The 23,734-nt window shown below is 41.0% G+C and overlaps 1 protein-coding gene across 2 annotated transcripts; it reads right to left on the bottom strand.

Annotated features, from left to right (window-relative positions):
* Positions 1-3,121: 3,121 nt before the first annotated feature.
* LOC118387938 (UV excision repair protein RAD23 homolog B-like) lies at positions 3,122-23,724 on the bottom strand. Of its 2 annotated transcripts, none has more exons than XM_035776789.2 (10): positions 23,583-23,724; positions 21,484-21,565; positions 21,072-21,151; positions 12,244-12,434; positions 11,272-11,327; positions 10,856-10,983; positions 8,433-8,571; positions 7,951-8,078; positions 6,903-7,088; positions 3,122-3,983 (listed from the first exon to the last, which is right to left on the bottom strand). In XM_035776789.2, exons 1-10 carry the CDS (start codon positions 23,652-23,654, stop codon positions 3,870-3,872), a joined length of 1,176 nt encoding a protein of 391 aa, XP_035632682.1. In that variant the 5' UTR covers positions 23,655-23,724; the 3' UTR covers positions 3,122-3,869. The 2 variants fall into 2 exon arrangements, with proteins under 2 accessions (XP_035632682.1, XP_035632683.1); XM_035776790.2 differs by lacking the exon at positions 23,583-23,724 and adding an exon at positions 22,584-22,770.
* Between the last annotated feature and the right edge of the window lie 10 nt (positions 23,725-23,734).

Here is a 23,734-nt window from a genome sequence, read left to right as displayed (position 1 = left end):
CACAGGGCAGCTTCTCTCACATACCTCTGGCACTGCACGGCCTGATCTGTACAACGTAGAGAGAAAACATTTCTGAGTGTGTGTGTGTGCGGATTATGTGTGTGCATGTATGCCTATGTGTGTATATATATCAATGCACACTATACTCTCCAAAAGCCAAAAGGGTAAGTTGGTTTCAATTGTACATGGCATGTTGTCGACTTTATAGATGTTAACGAATATAAGATACATTGCCTACAACAGGTTACAATGACACGTAATGGACTTCTGATGTTCCCACTGTGTCATGTTAAAACTTGGAAACGGGCATTACAGCTGAGTGGTTGGTAGTTTAACTGGTATGCTGGGATCGAGAGGCTATTTGGCTCAGCAACACTTGGCAAGGTTGGTTCACAATGGGACCTTCACATAAAGTCAACAGAGTGTTCATAAGCAAGCTGCTTGAGGGATTTGATAGGAGTAAGAAGAGAGGAAAAAAAATCAGGAATGAGTTCTAGGCTGTATTCCCACTCAACTAAAAAGCCTGTTCACAACCCTGTGTGGATCAGAAGTCTTCCTCCGGACCGACTCCGCCTCTCCGTCCAGATCCAGCAGTACATATATCTTCCCTTCCCTAGCCAATGCTTTATAGCACTCTCCTAAAGTTATCTTTTTGTCTCTCTCTCTCCCCTCCAGCTACTTTGAACCCATCAACTTTACTGCCTCTGTTCAACTCCCAAAAAACGTCTTTTTGCTCTGAGCCACAGGAAGGAAAGCATATTTGAATGGTGATGGCATGTTTCAGTGTATACTATTCAGGACTTGGCAAGCCAGACAGGTACGCTGTGACTGGCATCCGGAAGTTAAGATCCGTGGATTATTTCCAATGGTCAATTTGTCAGGCAGACAGAAGCAGCTTCTTATGGTCAACAGTTTCCTGGTCAAAAGTGTTCTGTTGAGGGAAGAATTGAAGGTGCAATCCCAAATGTACATTATCATCAGGGACGTAGTGGTAAAGTGCAAAAGTGCCCTGATCACCGTAGGTAAATACATAGGTAAACCCATAATGCAAAATAACCTTCGGCCTAAATCCTATTCGCAAAATAAAAAGGTGGGTAAACTATCATTTGTGAAGATTTTTATTGAAAGATCAAACAAAATCATGTCTAATTCTGTTATATTTGGACATGATCATAAACAATACAGGAAAGATTTGAATGTAAGTATTAAGTACAATGGCCTTGTTTATCACGCTTCAGGGCAACACGGTGAGATGAGTCACCCAGGCATGCTGATGTAACGGAAGAAAGCTAACATGATGTTTAGGGAACAATCACGCAGAAACCTGCTGGTACCTGCTCAGCAAATGGCCTTATCAGATCACAGGAAACTTCCTGGTACTGTAGGTGGCTACTGGCTAGATGTGTGGGAGTAGGGTGAAGTTTCCCCTAGACACTGGTCCTGGGTCAATTTTGTATCAGGGAAAGCTGATCCTAGATCTGTATAGGGGCAACTGCCCAAGTATGTTTTTACAACCTTTATTCTTAATGCGACTTCTCCTTGACTTTAATATTGTAATTTCGACTCACTGATCTTGAAGACTAAGAAATACTCATATAACCCTTTATTTTAGTTTATTTATTTAACATAAGTCTCCCTTCATAACGCTCAGTTGCATTTTACGAGTTTAATTGATCATGTTGCTGTCCCGTCAAAATTGGCCTTGCTTAAATCAAATGTCCCTTCAGTCCCATTCTTCATCTGTTTCATATCCTCGTTTTAAATTGAACTAAATCAAAATTCATAGTGGTGAATTTTGAGAACATCATTGACATGCTAGGGTTTCCATCCAAATGGCGACAGATTTTCATGCGGATATTCTAAATCTGCATAAAAACAATATGCACATTTTCCCAGAGATATTTCCATCAATTGGAGATAAGTCTGTGCATGATGACATAATGCACGTAACATTTATTTTGCAGTTAAAATCTCATGTACCAAATAAAAAATACAAGTTAAATGGGTTTCCATCATTGTCAACTGATGGTTTTGTCACAAAATGATTTGCTTTATATAGCAAAATGTGCTCTAGCCAACAGTTAGCAGATGAGGCTAGGCATTTCACATCACTTATACAACCAATTCATCATGTCCCCAGAATAAGACACTCAATATTTATTGGAAAGGAGCATCAAGCTCATCAACGTGCACTTTCACCACCCTGTGAAGATCATAACTATTTCATATGTAGCCTAATAAACTGGATGCTTTCCCAAGTGGTAGTACCAACAAATTTGACCGATAAAATGATCCCGCTTTGTCTGGCATATTTTGTCAACAATTTTACTTTACTTGAATAAAAAGATTGGATGGAAACCTGGTTGACACGAATGTTCAACTGACATTTAGGGTCTGTTTCTCAATGAGTGGAGACAGGGAGAGAACTACTCATTTAAGGGAAATAAATAAAACATCTCAAACAAGTGAGACAAAGGACTAGATAATGGTCATAAAGTTGGTTAAGAAATGTAAATTAGAAACTTATACACAGACGCACAATGACAAACTCCACACTTTCTCATAATGTACAAAGTGTAATTGAGTCAGACAAAAATGTCAGTCAATTCAGAGTGATTTGAATTTAAGATAAAAATGTAAAACTTGAATAGGTTCTTATTTAGAAGGAATATAACATTTTACAATAGTGAAGTTGGAATTTTAGCTTCCTTCTTGAATTGATTGGCTTTAATTCAAATCAACCTCAACCCTGATGTTGAACACACACCTCAGTGGTTTGGAAGAAACTTTCAAGACTTATGTTGCAGTCTATGCTGCCCCCTGCTGGTCTCAGTCGTCTGCTTGAGAAGGTGTGGTGTACTGTACAAGTCATTGGTGTATGGGTGCATCGCAATAATCTAAAATGGCATCCTTTTGTAGGTTGTTTTCAGATGACTGCATAACAATTGAAGAAGGAATAAATAAATACTTATATCGTGTGGAAGAGTAGTAGAGACTCCGACACAAATGGATCTTCAAATAAGAGCAACAATATTATTTTCCTAGTGTTATTCATGGAGTCAACGGTCAAAAGAGCTGCTTACACCCGCCCTCTTTAAAAGACTAAACAAAATAGCATTACTCCGTTGAAACGTTTTATTTCTTTGTAAAAATGACAGTAAATCAAGTGGATAGTAACTGTAAACACAAGGCTACTATGAGCTACAGAAGTCATATACATACCTTTAGAGGTCTGAAAGAACTAGGATAATTTGCTATTTTCAGGCTGCATGAAACATCAGTACTTCCCATATTTGTACAGTTGACTTTAAAATCTGCTGTAGCTCATGCAATTCACTTTAAGTTTGTTGGAAGTTTAACAAAAAATATGAAAATGGAAAAATAACAATGTTGCTTGTTTAAAAATTTAATTTAAAACTGCAGTTTTAATTATGTACTGGGATCCCTATACTGGTCAATTGAGACAAAGAAAAACACTATCAAACAAGAACAATGATGTATATGAATATACAATAACAAATGGCCCAATCACATACTTGTATAACTACTCCTCTTAAAACTACATTCTGCGATCAACCTTTTAAACCAGTATTAATTTCCTTATGAGAAACAATCATGTTGGTCTTTAGCCAAATAAAAAAATTAACAAACGGGTAGCACACAGGTGATATCTGATGAACCAAGTATCTTTTACTCAATTAAGGTGATCAGAGTAACAGCTTTTATTTCACAAAAAAATATGTATCATGTATTTGTAGTAAAATTTGGGAAAATGCGAAGGCCATGTTTTATTTATGCTCATCCAATATTGATCAATCAAAAAGTAGAGAAAAAAAATAAGGACCGAAATGACTACCATGGCTCCCTTTTTAGTCGTCGTCAAAATTCTGTTGTAAAAGGAAGTTAGCGGCCAAGTTCTCATTCTTCTCACAGGCAAAGTAGGCCTGTATAACAAGTCCTTCAGGGAATCCTAGGGCTTTTAGCTGTAAGACAAAACAGACAGAGTCAATATTGAAATGACAAACAACATTCCTGAATAGCGATGACAGGATTGATAGGACATTCCTATTCCCATAAATAGGCATTTATTCATGCATCTTCAGTTGAAAACAATGCAGTCTGAAATCAACACGTCGCTAACCCCTTTACACTAGTGAGAATTGGCCAATATGTGTAGGGCTAAATTGAAATGATTTTTAAAGAAATATGAAATACCTATGCACAAGCATAGTAGCAACTGAAAGGAAACAGCTGAGATTATAGGAACATTTGACCCAAGCTGAGGACAACAGTTCACCTGACAAGACTGAATCCAAATGTTACACTGATGACACTGTTCAATTTGCATTTAGTGTAATTTTCACTGCATTCGTTGATCAAATCTGAAAATACTCTGGACACATTCAGTAACATAAGAATATTCTTGGAAAGGGTGGGCAGACGAAAAAAATACAATGGTTTGAGTGAGAGGACTAACTGGTGTCTCCATGTCGCCACACACCTCTCCAAAGTGTGCACAGTTCCTACGTAATTTCAATGCACTTTTATGACTCAAAATAGAGTAACTAATGTTTTTGCTCTCCTAGCTGTGCCGTTGAGGAATTAGAGCAAGCACCCTTGTAGTTTTGTTTGAAACACAACCCCACCATCCAACAATTACTGTTGTTTACACAATCCATGGCACATTATGAATTTCAATTAGGGTTGAATGGAGGGTACCCGGATACCGAGATTTACCGCACAAAACCACTCCCCTTTCCCGGGATAAATAACTGAGAAACCGGTAAATTATAATTAAGAAATAAGGCCCGAGGGGGTGTGGTATATTTATTTAACTTGGCAAGACCGTTAAGAACAAATTCTTATTTTCAATAACTGCCTAGGAACAGTGGGTTGACTGCCTTGTTCAGGGGCAGAATGACAGATGTTTACCTTGTCAGCTCAGGGACTCGATCTCACAACCTTTCGGTTACTAGTCCAACCACTAAGCTACCTGCCACCCCAACGGTTAAGGGGTGTTCTTAAGCACGACGCAACGCGGCGTGCCAGGACACAGCCCGTAGCCATGGTATATTGGCCATATACCACGAGATGCCTTACTGCTTTTATAAACTGGTTACCAACGTATTTAGAGCAGTAAACCACAGGTTTTGTCATACCCCTGATATACAGTCTGATATACCACGGCGGTCAGCCAATCAGCATTCAGGGCTCAAACCATCCAGTTTATAAAATTATTTATATGAACAGCATGGCGTGAAATGGAACTGTTAAATTATATGCAATGTTCACAGCCTCTGCATGATGAATCATCAACGTTCAGGGTGGTGACAGATCACCCACCTCATTATGGAGCGCAGTTCACGATGCACATAGACTTTTTTTCTGACAAGTAGACCTACATTTGCGTAGTCTATGCTACAGTAATAAAGACTGAATGCACGCCTAATACACCCATCTCCATCTTGCTTTCAGGGGTCACCATATTTAATTGTAAAGATTTTTTTATTGCAGCTGAAGAGTGAAAAACAGCCCATCACGCTAACATCATATTAAATCTGTGCACAAGCGAGCAGTCTATCAATTCCTTTCAAATTGCATCCATAACACATAATCCTGTTCTAGATTGATATACAGTGCATTCAGAAAGTATTCCGACCCCTCTACTTTTTCCACATTTTGTTACAGCTTTATACTAAAATAGATTCTTCAGTCATCCATCTACTAATAATACCCCAAAACCACAATGCATTTTTTTGTTTATGTTTGTAAAAGTATGAATAAAATGTTTTAATAATTTAGATAACTATTCAGGCTCTTTACTAGGTACTTTGCTGAAGCACCTTTAGTAGCAATTACAGCCCTGAGACTTCTTGGTATGAAGCTACAAGCTTCGCACACCTTTATTAGAGGAGATTCTCCCATTCTTCCCTGCAGAGCCTTTCAAGCGCTGTCAGTTTGGATGGGGAGCATCGCCGTACAGCTATTTTCAGGTCTCTCCAGAAATGTTCAATGGGTTCAAGTCCAGGCTATGGCTGGGCCACTCAATGACATTCAGAGACTTTTACCGAAGCCACTCCTGCGTTGTATTGGCTGTGTGCTTAGAGTTTGTTGTCCTGTTGGAAGATGAAGCCTGAGCCTGTTGGAGGTTCGGAGTGTTCTTGGGGACCTTCAATCCAGCAAACATTTGTTGGTACCCTTCCCCAGATCCGTGCCTCGACACAATCCTGTCTGAGCTTCACGCACAATTCCTTTGACCTCATGGCTTGGTTTTTGCTCGGTCAACCGTGGGGCCTTATAGACAGGTGTGTGCCTTTCCAAATCATCTCCAATCAATTGAATTTACCACAGGTCAATCAAGTTGGAGAAACTTCTCAAGGATGATCAATGGAAATATGATGCATCCGAGCTCAATATTGAGTCTCATAGCAAAGGGTCTGAATACTTATGCAAATAAGGTATCCGTTTTTTCCGTTGAATAAATATAAAGCTTTTTTTTATTTTTTAAACCTGTTTTCCCTTTGTCATTATGGGGTAGTGTGTAGATTGAGGGAAAACATATTTAATAAATTTTACAATAAGGCTGTATAACATAACAAAATGTGGAAAAACAGAAGGGGTCTGAAAACTTTCCAAATGCACTGTATACAGTGTATGTGACGTAGTACACCATTTTTTGGTGCCCACTTTTGGCTCGTGAGCGCTACTTTCAGAACTATTGGCTAAAAACAATACAAAAGTTCTAGAGAATCGCTATGTTTACTCGATTTATTTAACTTTCTTTTTAAATCATATATATTTTTTAAATAATTAAAATAAAAATCAGCATTTCTGTAAATTATTTAGCTAACTAGCGAATTTTCAACTGTCATCTTGGCTTGTGAGATTCCCTCCTTTCTTACCCTCTCAATGGCCTCCTTCTCCTGGGGTGTGACCTGAATATAGTTCATGCCACTTCCAGCCTCCCCACCGACCCCCACTCCAACACCTCCTCCACCACCTACTCCCCCTCCTCCTCCTCCCTGACCCCCCTCCTGGGCTGGCTCATTCAGCATCTGGATGAACTGCTCTTGGTGGCTGCTGATTTGCTGAAAGGGAAACAGACAAACAGGATTGTGTTCATTAGGGCACACAACAGAAAAACAACGGAAAACAGGCCTTTCTTATTAGACCGATTCCAAGTAGTCCCTTCTCGCATTACTCAGTTTCCCTCCGTTTGGTACATAATGAAAACACCCATGGAGAGAGTGATCAGGGGTTTGTTCAGGAAGGAGCAACAGACTCAACGTTCAGATAGAAATGCATTGTACAGATCAGGTAAGTGTCATATGAGCCAACTGTTAGTCACAGTTCTACACATGACATTTCTACCAGCAACATTGAGTGCAGCCCCTCTACAAATGAATCTGATGGTTTAGATTTGGTCAACGCACCAGTCCAGGCCAGTGGTTCCAAGAACCTTTGATACCTACAACATTATGAACATTTCACTGAATAAAATTTCATTGAATAAATCCCAGGTAATTACAGCTGACCAGAGGTTGGTTTGAGGCTGAACACATTCTGCTTCCCAAATGGCACCTTATTAACTTTATAGTGCATTACTTTTGACCAGAGTTCACATAGGGCTCTAGTCAACAGTAATGCACTATAAAGAGAATAGGGTACCATTTGGGACACACAACAGTATCACAGAGGGGGTCTGCTGCTATGCCTTCAGGCTCTGATCTCATCCCTTCAATATGCATGAGAGGCCTGGGGAGCTAAATGACTCAGACAAATGTATTTGGCAGAAGGACTAGAATTCCATCAAGTTCACTGCTCATTGTAGCCAGTTCAACTACAAAATCGTGGAATAATTGTCTATCATCAAAACAGGCCAGAGATTCGGGAGTATATCGGAGAGACGGACTGTAAATCGAGGCGTTTGTGTGAGTGTGTTGTCCATACTTGCAGAAGCTGGGGGTTCTCCCTCCCTATCTGCTGTAGTAAGGCAGGGAGCAGAGAGGGGTTCTGCTGGATGATCTGTCTCATCTGGAGAAACTGGGGCTGGTTAACCAGGAACCCCAGAGGGTTGGCTGGAAACACAGGAGAGGGAGAGAGGGGATAAGAGGTCACACCATAGAAGGACAATGGCACTGTTCTATTTCCAATCCACACAGTTCTATGTTCCATTTCTACAGGTCCATTTTGTATGTTCTTTGTTCCCAAAGTTCTACACTCTTCCACAAGGCAGCACACTAGTGTTCTAAACTCCAGTATGCCAAACCGTTTATGGCATAGAACAATTGATACAGTGTAGCACATAGGGCATCTCTTTATTATTCAAAGGAAAATAATAGAAAGCCGTCAAATGCTATTTCTGTGTGCACTGCATACAGAAGTGTTGTTACACATGTGCATGCGTATAGTGGAGAAGCAGGCACACACACCTCCTGTTGCAGCGCTGGCTAGGGAGCCTGTGCTGGCTGGGGTGGTCATACTGCCTGTGTTCAGAGCTGGAGTTCCTCCACCCACAGGGGGCACCACTGGGTCAGCACTCACATGGCCCTCCTCCCCAGCTGGGATCCCCTGAAGAACAACCACAGGAGATACATTAGAGCTGCCAGACAGGGTGGAGGAATCTAGCTCCATCATCTCAGCTCGAAGGAACACATGGATGAAAACCGTCAAAGAGCACAAAAAAAAAAAAAACGAGATATTTTGAGTCAATGACCACGTTAACATGCACACCAATATGCCGTTACTTTTCGGGATACTCAAGTATTATGCATTTGTGATGACAAACATCAGATCCCGTTTACAATAACCCGAAAAATCTTGTATCCCGGTTATGAGAAACCCGGAAAAGACACGCTGATCTGTGGCATGTAAACATCTTATCCCATTTACTATTTATTTTTGCAGTCTGCGCAGGCTCAGTTTTGTATATCATTGGTGTTATGTGAGGTTATCTGATTCTCAAACAAATAATTTTTAAAAAGTAGGCTACCCGCACAGTTCGATCCACCATAACTCCATAATCTATTTTGCTGATACTCCGAACAGGATCGTATAGCCTACTGGCTACTTTCACTCCAAATTTAGACAACTTCCTGCTTATAATGTCTGACACTTTGTAGGCCGTATTATTATGATTATTTCTGTAGGCCATTTGTTTGTCAACTAGCCAATCGTTAGATACATGCAGCTTTAATTCTGTCATAAATTGTTACCCCAGAAGACTAAATAAAGTAGTGCTCACCAGAATAATGTCTTACATTGACAGAATGAATGCATTAGTAATCTAGTTAAACACTGCTGAATGTATTTTAGAGACTAAGGAATAAATGCAATAACTCCAAAACAGTGGAGGGATTGGTCCTGTGCAAAATGTCCAAAAGTTATCCGTTTGACTGATTTTAAGGGAATTAAAAGCTGAGAAAACAATGAAACACGTTTCAGATAAGACTTCAGTTCGTCTGGGTGCATATTTTATTTTAAGTGTCAAAGACAACATTACAGTAGCATTCATATTTTCGGGGGAGACATGCTGAAAGAAAAAAGAAAAACCTGAAATATCACATTTACATTCAGACCCTTTACTCAGAACTTTGTTGCAGCACCTTTGGCAGCAATTACAGCCTTGAGTCTTCTTGGGTATAATGCTACAAGCTCGGCACACCTGTATTTGGAGAGTTTCTCCCATTCTTCTCAGCAGATCCTTTCAAGCTCTGTCAGGTTGGATGGGGAGCGTCACTGCACAGCTATTTTCAGGTCTCTCCAGTTGGAAGGTGAACCGATGCCGCCAGGTCCTGAGCACTGTGGATTAGGTTCTCTCTGTACTTTTCTCCGGCAAACTTTCCTTCGATCCTGACTAGTCTCCCAGTCCCTTCCTCTGAAAAACATCCCCACAGCATGATGCTGCCACCACCATGCTTCACTCTAGGGATGGTGCCAGGTTTCCTCCAGACGTGAGGCATGGCATTCAGGCCAAAGAATGGTCAGAGAGTCCTTTATGGGCCTGCCGCCAGCTCCAAGAAGAGTCTTGGTGGTCCCAAACTTATTTCATTTAAGAATGATGGAGGCCACGGTGTTCTTTGGGACCGTCAATGCTACAGACATTTTTTGGTACACTTGCCCAGATCTGACACAATCCTGTCTCGGAGCTCTACGGACAATTCCTTCGACCTCACAGTTTTTGCTCTGACATGCAGTGTCAACTGTGGGACCTTATACAGATAGGTGTGTGCCTTTCCAAATCATGTTCAATCAATTGAATTTACCACAGGTGGACTCTAATCAAGCTGTAGAAACACCTCAAGGATAATCAACGGAGACAGGATGCACCTGAGCTCAATTTCGAGTCTCATAGCAAAGGGTCCAAATACTTTTGCTAATCTTTTTTTATATTTGTAAACATTTATTAAAAATAAACACATCCAAAAACCTGTTTTCGCTTTGTCATTATGGGGTATTGTGTTTAGATTAAGATTTGTATTTATTTAATCCATTTAAGAATAAGGCTGTGACTTAAAATGCGTAAAGTGAAGGGGTCTGAATACTTTCTGAATGCACTGTATATTACTCTACATAAGGTAGCCCTACAGTCAGTGTCCATATTTCAGTTACTAGTCCATTTAACCCATATTAACTCATATAATACTCGTGAGTGGGATATCAAAAGGTGCATGTAAACAGCTTATCCCGAATAATACCTTAAGCGGAATATGAGCTACTATCGAGCTACTATCCGGAATACTGTGCGCATGAAAACGTGGTCACTGTCATATTATATCACTTTTAGACTAAACCATTCAGAATAAAAAAGGGGTGTCAGACTGGAGAAGTGGATGGAGTGATGGGAGGTACTTACTGTAAGCAGGTACTCCACAGCTCTGTCTGGGTTGTTGAAGCTGGCTCGGAGTGATGCCACCACCTGCTCCCTCTCATAGCCCATCAGCATCATCTCGGTCACCATGTTCTCATATGATTGGCCTGTCACTAAGGAGCAGGAAGAACAACCAACCAATCAGATGCCATTTTGATCAGGGAGACTCTTGAAAACTTCAGATGACATTCACTAGGATAAACAGCCTAATGAAAACAGATTGAGAGCTAGATTTTTTTGTTTAAGTGAAAGGAATAGCCCTAATATATATATATATATATTTCTACAGCAAAGACAATATTAAGACATAGCTATAGACCTAACTACAAAAGAGAAAGTATGTTTTCAGATTATAATCCATTCACAAAATTGGATTAACTCATATCAGGAGGACCATTTACCTAGAGCAGAAGTTGCCTCCTCGAACATGTTCACATTGGCCAAGAGACCAGACGAACTGAAAGAGAAGGCGTATAAAGCTGATGAGAGTACTGTTCCATTTTACCATGATCTGTTCTCATAAAATACAACCATTAGGAGATATTAATTATACTAGAACCGACACTAGCAAAATCTAAAACGTCCCCATTTCCAATAAGAATGCAATCTCAGTTAACGTTTTGCATGTGGCTACTGTCGAACATGACCCTGGAAACAGCAGCTTCCTATTAATGACCCAGGCCAAATGTAACAGTGGCTACATCCCAAATGGTACCCCCCTACTTCCTATGTGTAGTTCAATAATTTGGGGGGGGGTAGTGCACTATAGGCAATAGGGCTCTGGTCAGGCAGTGAACTATATAGGGAACAAGACCAGGGCCTGTGAACAAAACATTAGGGACACCTTCTCAATATTCACTTGCACCCCCTGAGGATCTCATCTCGGTACCTAATGGCAGTAAGGCTGCCTCAATTTGTCTGGGCAAGGTGTCGAAAGCGATCCACAGGGACGCTTTTGACTCAAATGCTTCCCACAATTGTGTTGGCTGGATGTCCTTTTGTTGGTGGACCATTCTTGACACACACAGAAAATTGAGCATGAAAAACCAAGCTGCGTTGCAGTTCTTGACACATTCAAACACCAGGCACTTACTACCCGTTGAAAGGCACTTCAATCTTTTGTCTTGCCTATTCACCATCAATGGCACACATGCACACTCCATGTCTCAATTGAGTCAATGCTTAAAAATAATTATTTAACATGTCTCCTCCCCTTGATCTACAATGATTCAAGTGGATTTAACCAGTGACATCAATATGGGATCATAGCTTTCACCGGGACGGTCTCATGGAAAGATTTAATTCGTTTTGTACACTGTGTATACGGAATAGGTTTGCAATTTGAGAGCCATTGACTGCCGACCTAGCCCTACCTGGTTGGAGTTGATGCTGGGGCTGAGGTGTTGGAGGGCCTCTCCTCAGCTGGTTTGTCCTCTGGTTTGCCCCCCTCGGGTGGGTTATCTGAGCCTGACAAGGCAGCAGCGGGTACTGTGGGGACTGTAGTGCTGGAGGTGGTGGTCGTGGTAGCACTGGAAGGCTGGGCAGCTGCTGGGGCTGCTTTAGGCTACATAGAGAAAAAGGGGAATGTCCAGTGCTCAAGGTTGGCCTCAACAGCATATTTTACTTAAAAACATAGGCCTATAGGTGATAGAGTACAAATTATTTTAGCAACATGGCTTGTCAGGTAAGAAGCCTGTGATCTGATTTAGGCTACAGACATGGACTCATTGAATACCGATTGGCAGTAATAATTACCATTTTAGGCCACTATCACTTTGTGAGGTAGCAAAAAAATAGCAAGCCATCTTAAAAAGGAAATTCCATCACGAACTAATGAAAATGATCTCCAGCACAATTCCAGTCTCTACATGTGAAAACGGCACATTTCAACATTGTAGAAAAATATAGTAAGAAAGTTCTACCCGATGACATCAAAACATATAACAGATTTGCAGTGGGGAGCACTTCGAAATATCCTCTGGCTAGAAACGCGTTTTAGGTTTTGAAAAATCACAGTTTAATACTTTAATCCTACCCTGTGATATCACAAGAGAAACATTTTTTTGGACCTTTTTTTAATATATCTTTATCCACAGATCATAGAAAGGCTCCATTTTCACATTTGTAGACACTAGTTTGGTGCGGAGCTGAATACGAGGCTGAAAAGTGGCAGAATTGCCCCTTAACTCCCAGGCTGCTCATTTTGATAAGTAAAATGTTTCCATCTGAAGATTTAAAAGAACAGGTTGCACAATATATTTCCACAAACCTAACATCGTGGATTGATGATAATCAAAAACATTTTTAAAAGTTATTTATGCAAATGTTGATTTGAAAAAAAAGAGTTGCAAAAATACATCAAAAAGTAATATACCAACAATACACTGTGGCTTTGACATTCAGAGAGGAACGGCCTGCTGGTGGCGGCAACGCACTGTTTACCGGCATGCATGTTTGGTCAAGAGGGGAAGAAAGTCTTACTGGGTCAGGGGAACCCCTCGTGCTTCAGTCATATGAGGGCCTCACGTTGTCCCGAACGATTACACTGGAAGAGTGTATTCGCCATGAAGCTGAAACCGGTTCTGTGCCCACAGTCAATGTAGGCTCCAAGTCCACTGACACCATCGGTGTTACAGCGACATGGCGGGTGGCTTCAGTGATGGATGTGAAAATCGGCTAAGGTACTAAAGGGCCCTAAGAGTTGTCATGTTATGTTTTTGGTAGATAATAAAAAAGTCAGCTATCTAAGTGCACCGGGCCATGCAAAACAAAATGGCCAACTCACACAGATACAATAACTAAAATCAACAGAATACTCCATGAATACTCCAGAAATGAATGGTCAAATATCATAATCGGATGACATTGTTAATTTTCAAGGTCCTTATTTTTGTTCAACTGCCTGAGCTTTTTGGCCAATATAACTTGCAGGATATCAATGGTAGCCAAAGTTCCCTTCATTTTTTCCCTCACCAAGCACATTTCAGGTCTGCTGAGCACAAACTGGAACACTGAAAATTGTAACTTCCGGCGCACGTTTACTGTGAACACAGAGGCAGTACTCGCTTTAAGTTAGTAGCTTACTTGACCACTTAAAACTGTGGCTCTTTGATCATAATGTAGGTCTACCAGAGTGGTGCTCCATCTGGACTTCCAGATGGAGCACTACACATACAAGAGAAAGAGTGATGGAGTCTACATCATCAACCTGAAGAAGACATATCTTGGAAATAGCCGTTATTGTTCAGCCTACAGTAGCAGCCAGTGTGGTGTTCAATGTAGGCCTACATTCCATTACTTTTATTAAAAACATGCAGGGATTGACATTGACCCGTTTATCCATTTGTCCTTCAGACCAGGTGACTGAAAATGCCTATTGACTACTTAGCTTATTCAAGCCCGTCTCAAAATACACTGCCCCTTTAAGACAAAGAAAAGCTCTTTACCTGACTCACTTTCAAAGATGTCTAAAATTAACACGTTTGGTGCTCTTTGTCGGAAGCAATCACTCCCACATAGTTGACTACAAATGATCTGGGCACTCAATATATTGGTCAAATAGCCCTTACACAGCCTGAAGGTGTGTTGGGTCATTGTCCTGTTGAAAAGCAAATGATAGTGGGACTAAGCGCAAACCAGATGGGATGGCGCATAGTTGCAGAATGTGCCTTGAATTCAAAATAAATCAGACAGGGTCACCAGCAAAGCACCAATACACCCTCTCCTCCATGCTTCACGGTGGGAACCACATGGAGATCATCCGTTCACCGACTCTGCGTCTCACAAAGACACGGCGGTTGGAACCCAAAATCTCAAATTTGGACTCATCAGACCAAATGACAAATTTCCATCGGCCTAACGTCCATTGCTCGTGTTTCTTGGCCCAACCAAGTCTCTTCTTATTGGTTTCCTCCTTTAGTGGTTTCTTTGCAGCAATTTGACCATGAAGGCCTGATTCACGCAGTCTCCTCTGAACAGTTGATGTTGAGATGTGTCTGTTACTTGAACTCTGTGAAGCATTTATTTGGCTGGAATCTGAGGTGCAGTTAACTAATTAACTTATCCTCTGCAGCAGAGGTAACTCTGGGTCTTCCTTTCCTGTGGCGGTCCTCATGAAAGCCAGTTATCAGTGCTTGATGGTTTTTGCAACTGCACTTGAAGAAACTTTCAAAGTTCTTGACATTTTTGTTATTGACTGACCATGTATTTAAAGAATGATACTATCATTTCTCTTTGCTTATTTGAGCTTTTCTTGCCATAATATGGACTTGGTCTTTTACCAAATAGGGCTATCTTCTGTATACCGCCCCTACCTTGTTGCAACACAACTGAATGGCTCAAACACATTAAAAAGGAAAGAACGTCCATAAATTAACTCAAGGGACACCTGTCAATTGAAATGCATTCCAGGTGACTACTTCATGAAGCTGGTTGAGACAATGCCAAGAGTGTGCAAAGCTCATCAAGGCAAAGGCTGGTTACTTTGAAGAATCTCAAATATATTTTGATTCGTTTAACACCTTTTTGGTACTACATGATTCCATGTGTGTTATTTCATAGTTTTGATATCTTCACTATTATTCTACAATGTAGAAAATACCAAAAAATAAAAACCCTTAAATAAGTATGTGTGTCCAAACTTTTGACTGGTACTGTAGGCCTACTGTAGCGCTGATTGGGTATGGTGCACCAGTCTGTGTAGAGTATGGGCTTGAGTGGTGCCTGTCAATGCAATAGAATCCTACTCCGATGCTTTCTGCATCCAACAAAATCTCTTGCATAGTTAGTCTGCAAAACTAAGTCTTGCATAGTTTGTTTTGTTACATTGCATTGAAAGTGGTTAATATTACGTTGATTCGATCACAATTCCCACAGTAAGGGAAACGTTGATAGGTTTTAGCGGACAAAACTCTAGAAAGTCGAGGTAAGTTCAATCTCGTACAGGCTGATATTTCTTCTGCGTGGCAGTCCCGGGGATGGAAAATTGATGGTAGAACAATGTTTGTTAGCCATTATCTGAATTTACTGCTGCTATTAGTATCAATCTGGTTAGCATGTGGCTAGATAGAACTACAATCTGCCAACAGAGTTTGTATCAGTTTGGTTACAGACATTCAATGTCTACGATGCTAAAGGTTTATCTTGATTTTGTGTAACAGTGTGAGAAATGCTGATGTGCTGAACTGCTAATAAGTGCTGTGTTTCAAGGCTACTAGCGGTTAGATGGTACGAGTCAGAGTAGGTGAGAGGAGTGAGAAGCAGAACGTGCCCAATTTGACTGGAGCGCCGAGCGAGACTCCTAAAGGCTGGAGGGTAGGCCTTCTCGACCCCTCAAATAGCGCACTTCATGAGCTCATGGCATGCTAAGCCCCACACGCATTTGTAGTTTATTTTCTTAAAGAAACTGAAGACACACAAGTGCAAAAATCAAGGTGACTTAAAAAGATGACCAAGAGTGGGAGTGCGGTGATGTAACGTCCACAACTAAAGAATCAGTGGAATCTGAAAAGGCCAGTCTCCCGAAAGCATGATGGTCTACTTACTACATGCTAAAAGAAAGGAACGAGATAGGTAGCTAAATTGTCAATATTGCGCATATTCCAACTTAAGGAGTTTTCCATTTTAATTGGGTTATTTTGCCTAAAAACCTTAACCTACCTATAGATTTATTTTATAATAATAAAATGCATCCCTGCCCTGAGTGACAAGAGTGGCCAAAAGTGTGTTTAGCATCCCCAGTGGCTCTGCAAGCACGGAGAGGACATTCTCCACTGCTGCCCTGCTCTCCAGGCACCACCTCATGAGCCTGAAGCCATAGACTGGCCAAACTCATGCTTCTAAAAATGAATTCAAAAAGGCACTCTAGATTGAGCCTAATAAGGCATTTTTTGTTTAATTTGTATTTAATTCTAAGTCATAGCCTACAAGCGCAATTTATAGACTAATGATTTAATACAAAAAAGCACTTAATGTCCCTCACTCCCTACCAGCCTAGGGTGTCGCGCTCGCAAATGCTTCAATGTATTTCTTTGTACGGACAACAAACACAATTGCATTTTAATCTTTGGCAATTTGAATGCACAGAGATACAGTCATGAGAACCTGAGGCCCATTGTCGTGCCATTCATCCACCCCAATCACCTCATGATAATGCACGGCCCCATGTAGCAAGGACCTGTACACAATTTCTGGTAGCAGAAAATGTCCCAGTTCCATGGCCTGCATACTCAGACACGTCACCCATTGAGCAGGTTTGGGATGCTCTGGATGAACATGTACGACAGCGTGTTCCAGTTCCCGCCAATATCCAGAAACTTCGCACAGCCATTGAAGAGTGAGAACATTCCACAGGCCACAATCAAACAGCCTGATCAACTTTATGTGAAGGAGATGTGTCACACCGCATGAGGCAAATGGTGGTCACACCAGACACTGACTTTTTTTTTATCCACGCCCCTACATGTTAAGGCATACAGTGCCTTTAGAATGTTTTCAGACCACTTGACTTTTTCCACATTTTCGTTAGGTTACAGCTTTACTCTACAATTGATTTAAAAAACGTAAAGTTCCCTCATCAATACATATCGACACACACACACACACACACACACACACACACACACACACACACACACACACACCCCATAATGACAAAGCAAGAACAGGTTGACCTTTTTGCTAATTTATAAAAAATTAAAACTGAAATATGACATTTACATAAGTATTCAGACCCTTTACACGGTACTTTGTTTAAGCACCTTTGGCAGCGACTACAGCCTTGAGTTATTTTGGGTATAATGGTACAAGCCTGGCACACCTGTATTTGGGGAGTTTCTCCCATTCTTCTCTGCAGATCCTCTGAATCTCTGTCAGGTTGGATGGGAAGCATCGCTGCACAGCCATTCTCAGGTCTCTCCAAAAATGTTCTATAGGGTTCAAGTCCGGGCTCTAGCTGGGCCACTCAAGGACATTCAGAGACTTGTCCTGAAGCCACAGCTGTGTTGTCTTGACTGTGTGCTTAGGGTTATTGTCCTCTTGGAAGGTGAACCTTTGCCCCAGTCTGAGGTCCTGAGCGCTCTGCTGAAAAACATCCCCAAAGCATGATGCTGCCACCACCATACTTCACCGTAAGGGATGGTGCCAGTTTCCTCCAGACGCTTGGCATTTAGGCCAAAGAGTTCAATCTTGGTTTTAACACACCAGATAATCTAATTTCTCATGGTCAGAGTTCTTTAGGTGCCTTTTGGCTAACTCCAGGCGTGCTGTTGTGCTTTTAACAGACAGTTGTGTGCCTTTCCAAATCAAGCCCAATCATTTGAATTTACCACAGGTGGACTCCAATAAAGTTTTAGAAACATCTAAAGGATGATCAATGGAAACAGGAGGTACCTGAGCTCAATTCCGAGTCTCATAGCAAAGGGTCTGAATACTTATGTAAATAAGGTATTTATTTTTAATACATTTGCTAAAAATTAAAAACCAATTTTTCTGCTTTCTCACTATGGGGTATTACTGAGGATTACTATTTATTCATTTAAGAATAAGGCTATAACGTAACAAAATGTGGAAAACGTCATGGGATCCGAATACTTTCCGAAGGAACTGTATGTGACCAACAGATGCATAACTGTATTCCCAGAGGTGTGGAATCCATAGATTAGGTTCTAATGAATTTATTTCAATTGACTGATTTCCTTATATGAACTGTAGGTTTTTGATGCATGCCAGCAATGCCACAACACTAAACAATACATTAATTGCACTATAACGGTGACCATAAACTGTTAGGGCCTACATCAAGCTGTCCCAAAAGCAGTCCCAACACCTAGATACCCACCACTAGAAGATGTCCACTGTATTATTAGGTCAAATCTTGGCCAGCTAGGGGAAATACTGTTGTCCTTGCTAAAGTTTTTGCTTACTGATCTGAGTCTGCGGGAATAATCAACAATGATGGCGCTGGAAAGACAACTTTTGGTAGGCGTTGATGTCGATTGATCCCTTTCATAACTGAAAATGCATCAAAATGTTGGTTTGACAATATTTTCTATCTAGAGCTTTGTTGTCAAATAATGATCATGGCTATTCCGTGCCAGTACAGTAGTGTGAAGAAGCTAGCTAGCTAATCAGATGGGTGGCTTTCAGACCACTGACATCAGAAATAACACAAGGTCAAAGGAATAGTCATAGCTTATTACAACTAAATAGTAAAGCAACAGTTTATACAAATGAAACAAACCAATGGCGCAATCAACTAGCAAACAACGTAGCTAGTCAAACTAGCTAGCTGCCAATGTGGCTTGAAAACAAGTACTCCATGGTAGCTATAACACTTGCATACACATTTACAACTAAATAGCTAAAGCGATATATTACTTTATATCTAGAATTATATATTAGCAAGCTAACTATGTCTTACAGTTTCAGCAGAAAAATATATTGGTCGGTTTTGAATCCCTTAGCAGTGGAGCTAGCCCTCTCCAGTTTGTAAGCACAAATCCGAGGTTCACTCTCATCTTGGCCCGGGCTCTTTTTGTTTTCCCTGCTGGCTCTCCAAAGTTCCATGTTACTTTGGGTTATAGGGACAGATGTCAGATTCTCTCAATAGCTTACTCCTCCTTGTGTTGTCGTCTCCTTCTCAAAACCCATTGGTGGAGAAGGTCAGAGGGGCGGGACCTCTGGCTTTTTCATCCAATGGGTTTTGAGAAGGAGACGAGATGACGCTATTTAGCTTTTCCACCTGTCTCAGTCTGAGTCAATGAACTTGTGGTGGAAACTCGTCATTCATTACGCACAACACTAAATCTGTCGGGAAAAACCAACCTGACAGAGAAATTGAATACAAGCGGTTCAGGTAGGCTGGAGGCACAATATTGTTACTGTTGAATCACACTGGATGACCACTACCGACTTGGAGCTTTTGAACAAAGAAAATATAAAAAGAATAACATAATGCAGCTTTAAAAATATTAAATATACCACTATTCCATACACCAACAAACAGGAATCTCAAGGCCACAGCCTCTTGCCAATTATCACTATAGACTAGAGGTCGACCGATTAATTAGGGCCGATTTCAAGTTTTCATAACAATCGGAAATCTGTATTTTTGGGCGCCGATTTTGCAGATTTTTACATATTGTTTTATTTAGATGTTTTTTTATACCTTTATTTAACTAGGCAACTCAGTTAATAACACATTCCTATTTTCAATGATGGCCTAGGAACCGGTGGGTTAACTGCCTTGTTCAGGGGCAGAACGACCGATTTTCACCATGTCAGCTCGGGTATCCAATCTTGCAAACTTACAGTTACCTAGTCCAACGCTATAACCACCTGCCTCTCGTTACACTCCACAAGGAGACTGCCTGTTATGCGAATGCAGTAGAAGCTAAGGTAAGTTGCTAGCTAGCATTAAACGTATCTTATAAAAAACAATCAATCATAATCACTAGTTATAACTAAACACGGTTGAGGATATAACTAGTTTATCTAGCATGTCCTGCGTTGCATATAATCGATGCGACGCTGTGGGATGATTTAACAAAAGCGCATCTGCGAAAAAAGCACAACCGTAGGACGACTGTACCTAACCATAAACACCAATGCCTTTCTTAAAATCAATACACAGAAGTATATATTTTTAAACCTGCATATTTAGCTAAAATAAATCCAGGTTAGCAGGCAATATTAACCAGGTGAAATGGTGTAATTTCTTCTTTTTTTTGGTCCTCCAATAAATCGGTATCGGTGTTGAAAAATCATAATCAGTCGACCTCTATTATAGACATTCAAACTGTGCAGAAAGCACATATTGTAGCTCTGCGGTGAGAAACTCCATTACATGAACTGTTGCTACACCTGTGAGTATAGGGAGCGGAGATGTAACAGATTGCAATCCACTCCGCACAGTGGGATTTAATCTGCATTCTGCCTGTCTTCTTAGTGATATTGAGGTGCATGTGACAGGTCTGGGAAAATATTGCTTCAAGGTGAACACACACACAAGCTACACACACGTCCAATGACATGGAAAGTTAATTAAGTCCATCTGCCACTATCAGTGGTTGTCACTGTGTGTGTGTGTAGCATGTTTATGATGGATTTGAAAATAGTGAAGCGTATGTTATGTATTCAGGTCTCCACCCCAATGAAAGGCATGTAATTTCATGGACAAATCGCAACGTTTCTAATCCCTTACCTTTGCCACCATGACGACCACAAAGTTCTTCTCATCAATCTTATACTCCTTGAGGGCTGTGTCATCATTTAGGATTTTCCCTTCAAGCAACAAACATGAAGATATTAATTTATCAACCGACAATTCCACAATAACCCTGACATTCTTTGCCATTGAAATTGCCAGAAACCCATCCCCATCACCTATAATTCATAGTGGTGAAGAAACATTACCATGCCACATACACAGATTGAACACTATTGCTGCAATCTGCATTCCCGTAACATAATTACATGAAAACATTGAGATGCCACAGGACAAGCCAACAGACATGTAATTATATTGTGACAGCGCAACGACCTATGCATTTCTATCCGTCCTCATCAAACTGTCAGACAAGAGAGAGCAGGGGAATACAAGACTGAAACTGTACCTGCATATATCAACTTTTGTCCAGCAACAGGAAAACCATCTTTTCCCTTCTCATTCTCAATTTTTTCCTTTAAGGTTTTTACCTGTAAAGAGAAAGACGACAGACAAATCATAAAGAGAACGAAGTCCATTGCCAGAAGCATATGATATGTCTCAGTTTACAGGTTAAATGGCTGATGATTAGGCTAAAAGAGATAGCTATGAAACCAATTAAACAATTCAAAGTCTGGTGCCCGAGTTCTCTGAGAGAGGTCTTATAATACTAATACTTGGCAACTAACTACACACTGCCTAAAATAAATACAGTTTATGATTGACAAATTCTCGGTCACGCCAATAAGGCCACTGTCAATGACTCGGGCTGAGGAGAGGTCTCTGCACTAACGTTAGATAACGACGTCCGCTAACGTTAGCTAATATTCGCCTCGCTAATAACAACCAAATTCCGACAGTATCTAGCTAGCTTCAGGGGTGTCAAACGAAGTTAGATCGCTACAGTAACGGATCGATTATTTGGATTATCAACATTTAGCTAGGTTAGCTAATAAACTATCCAACTGCTTCATAAGACACGTGATGCAGCAGCTGTTTAGCTAGCTTGCTAACGTTAGAATACATAGCTAGCTAGCTAACGTTAGGGAGCTAGCTAACTACGCTAAACTCGAAAGTTGTCGTTTTGAATAAATATATATCGTTAGAGCACATTGTGGCTATCCATGGCAAAAGTTATTGAATTCGCCATTGCTAGTTAGCTAACAATTAGTTGAGGTTGAGACACTTGAGACAATTAGATAGCGAACTACCAACACTTACCAGCTAATGCTAGCATTAGTCAGCTACCGCGTACACTACCATTACCAGTTTTTGCCAACATAAAATCACAATGGGTGTATTTGCAGTAACGAACAACCTACTTTGTTAAGAAACTTACCAACGTTATCTAGTTACTTGACTGGGGACTTAAACATGTTGAAGTTGCTTTGCTAACGTTAGCCAGCCATGTCAAACTAGCTAAGAATGCAAGTTAGCTTAGCTTGTTAGCCAACGCAACGGTAAGTTAGACAAAGTCCACCCCTTCAACAAATGCATGTTTCAACTCACCGTCTCCTCTGCGTCTATGTCGATTTTAAATGTCTGCTGTTGGAGAGTTTTTAATGTTATCTGCATTTTGGCGGCGAGCAATTTATCTTAGGTTTCTTAACTTGTTTCACCCCGTACTCTTTCCGAAGGTGTAGTTAGATTTGATGCTATTTTCGCTAGCTCGTCATAGGTTGCTGCTCTGGTATTATGCCGCCACCTACTGTGTGGGGTGAAAACTGGGGAACTTTAACGCAGAAAAAGCACGGGGAAATACGGAAAGGGTGAGGAACAAAATCGAACATACACAAAAAAAATCTATGTACTCCTTTATTCAGATTAAAATGCATACGCAGATCCCTACAGGCTCTGGGGTCTAACTTGGAAGATCATCTTCAGACCGTATTCCCTGCAAAATGTTGGCCTACCAGGGAACTGTGGGTTAACTGCCTTGTTCAGGGGCTGCCTTGACCGCTCTGGGACTCAATCCAGGAACCTTTCGGTTACTGGCCCAACGCTCAAACCACTAGGCTACCTGCCACCCCAAATTGCACTGCCTCTACATATGAGACCTGCTGGACAGCCCTGATTCTTGCTATTTCGACCTCCTTTACCCTTACAGGGCCATCCTAAACTCGGGAACATGGTTCCCACCACAAGTGCATCATCGTGTATCCACTAACTCTTCAACAACGTATTTATTCCGTCTGCACCCACCTGCCACATCGCCAAACTTTTTGTAATTACGACGTTGCAACGGAACGAAAAAGCGTTCACTGCGTATCTCATATACCCCAGCTTTTCATGTTTCGGGATAAACTCTTCATCAAATAGCAATAACACGGGTAGGTTTTCCTTCTTCCTTCCATCCACCATAAAGTTCAAGGGACGTGCCTCCACTACCCCCGGACCTGGTACATGGTGATTATGACATTGAGCCTCAATTTCCACCGAGACGCCAGAGATGACACCTTTTTGCCGATTCCCTGCTCAGAAAGTCAAAGCTTTCCACTTCATACTCACATAATTTCCCCAGCCACAATGAATCGGATTCCATGCTTCAAGATTGCTTATGAAAAAATAAATCAACACCATAACATTCCTGGTAATGCTGGCCGACTCAACCCCAGTGCGTCCTCCACCTAACCCAAGTGCGTCCTCCACCTAACCCAAGT

The sequence above is a fragment of the Oncorhynchus keta genome, chromosome 9 (assembly GCF_023373465.1).
Source record: "Oncorhynchus keta strain PuntledgeMale-10-30-2019 chromosome 9, Oket_V2, whole genome shotgun sequence".
NCBI classification, from domain to species: domain Eukaryota; kingdom Metazoa; phylum Chordata; class Actinopteri; order Salmoniformes; family Salmonidae; genus Oncorhynchus; species Oncorhynchus keta.
The sequence above is the reverse complement of the archived record's forward strand: the minus strand, read 5'-3'. Positions and strand labels throughout refer to the sequence as shown.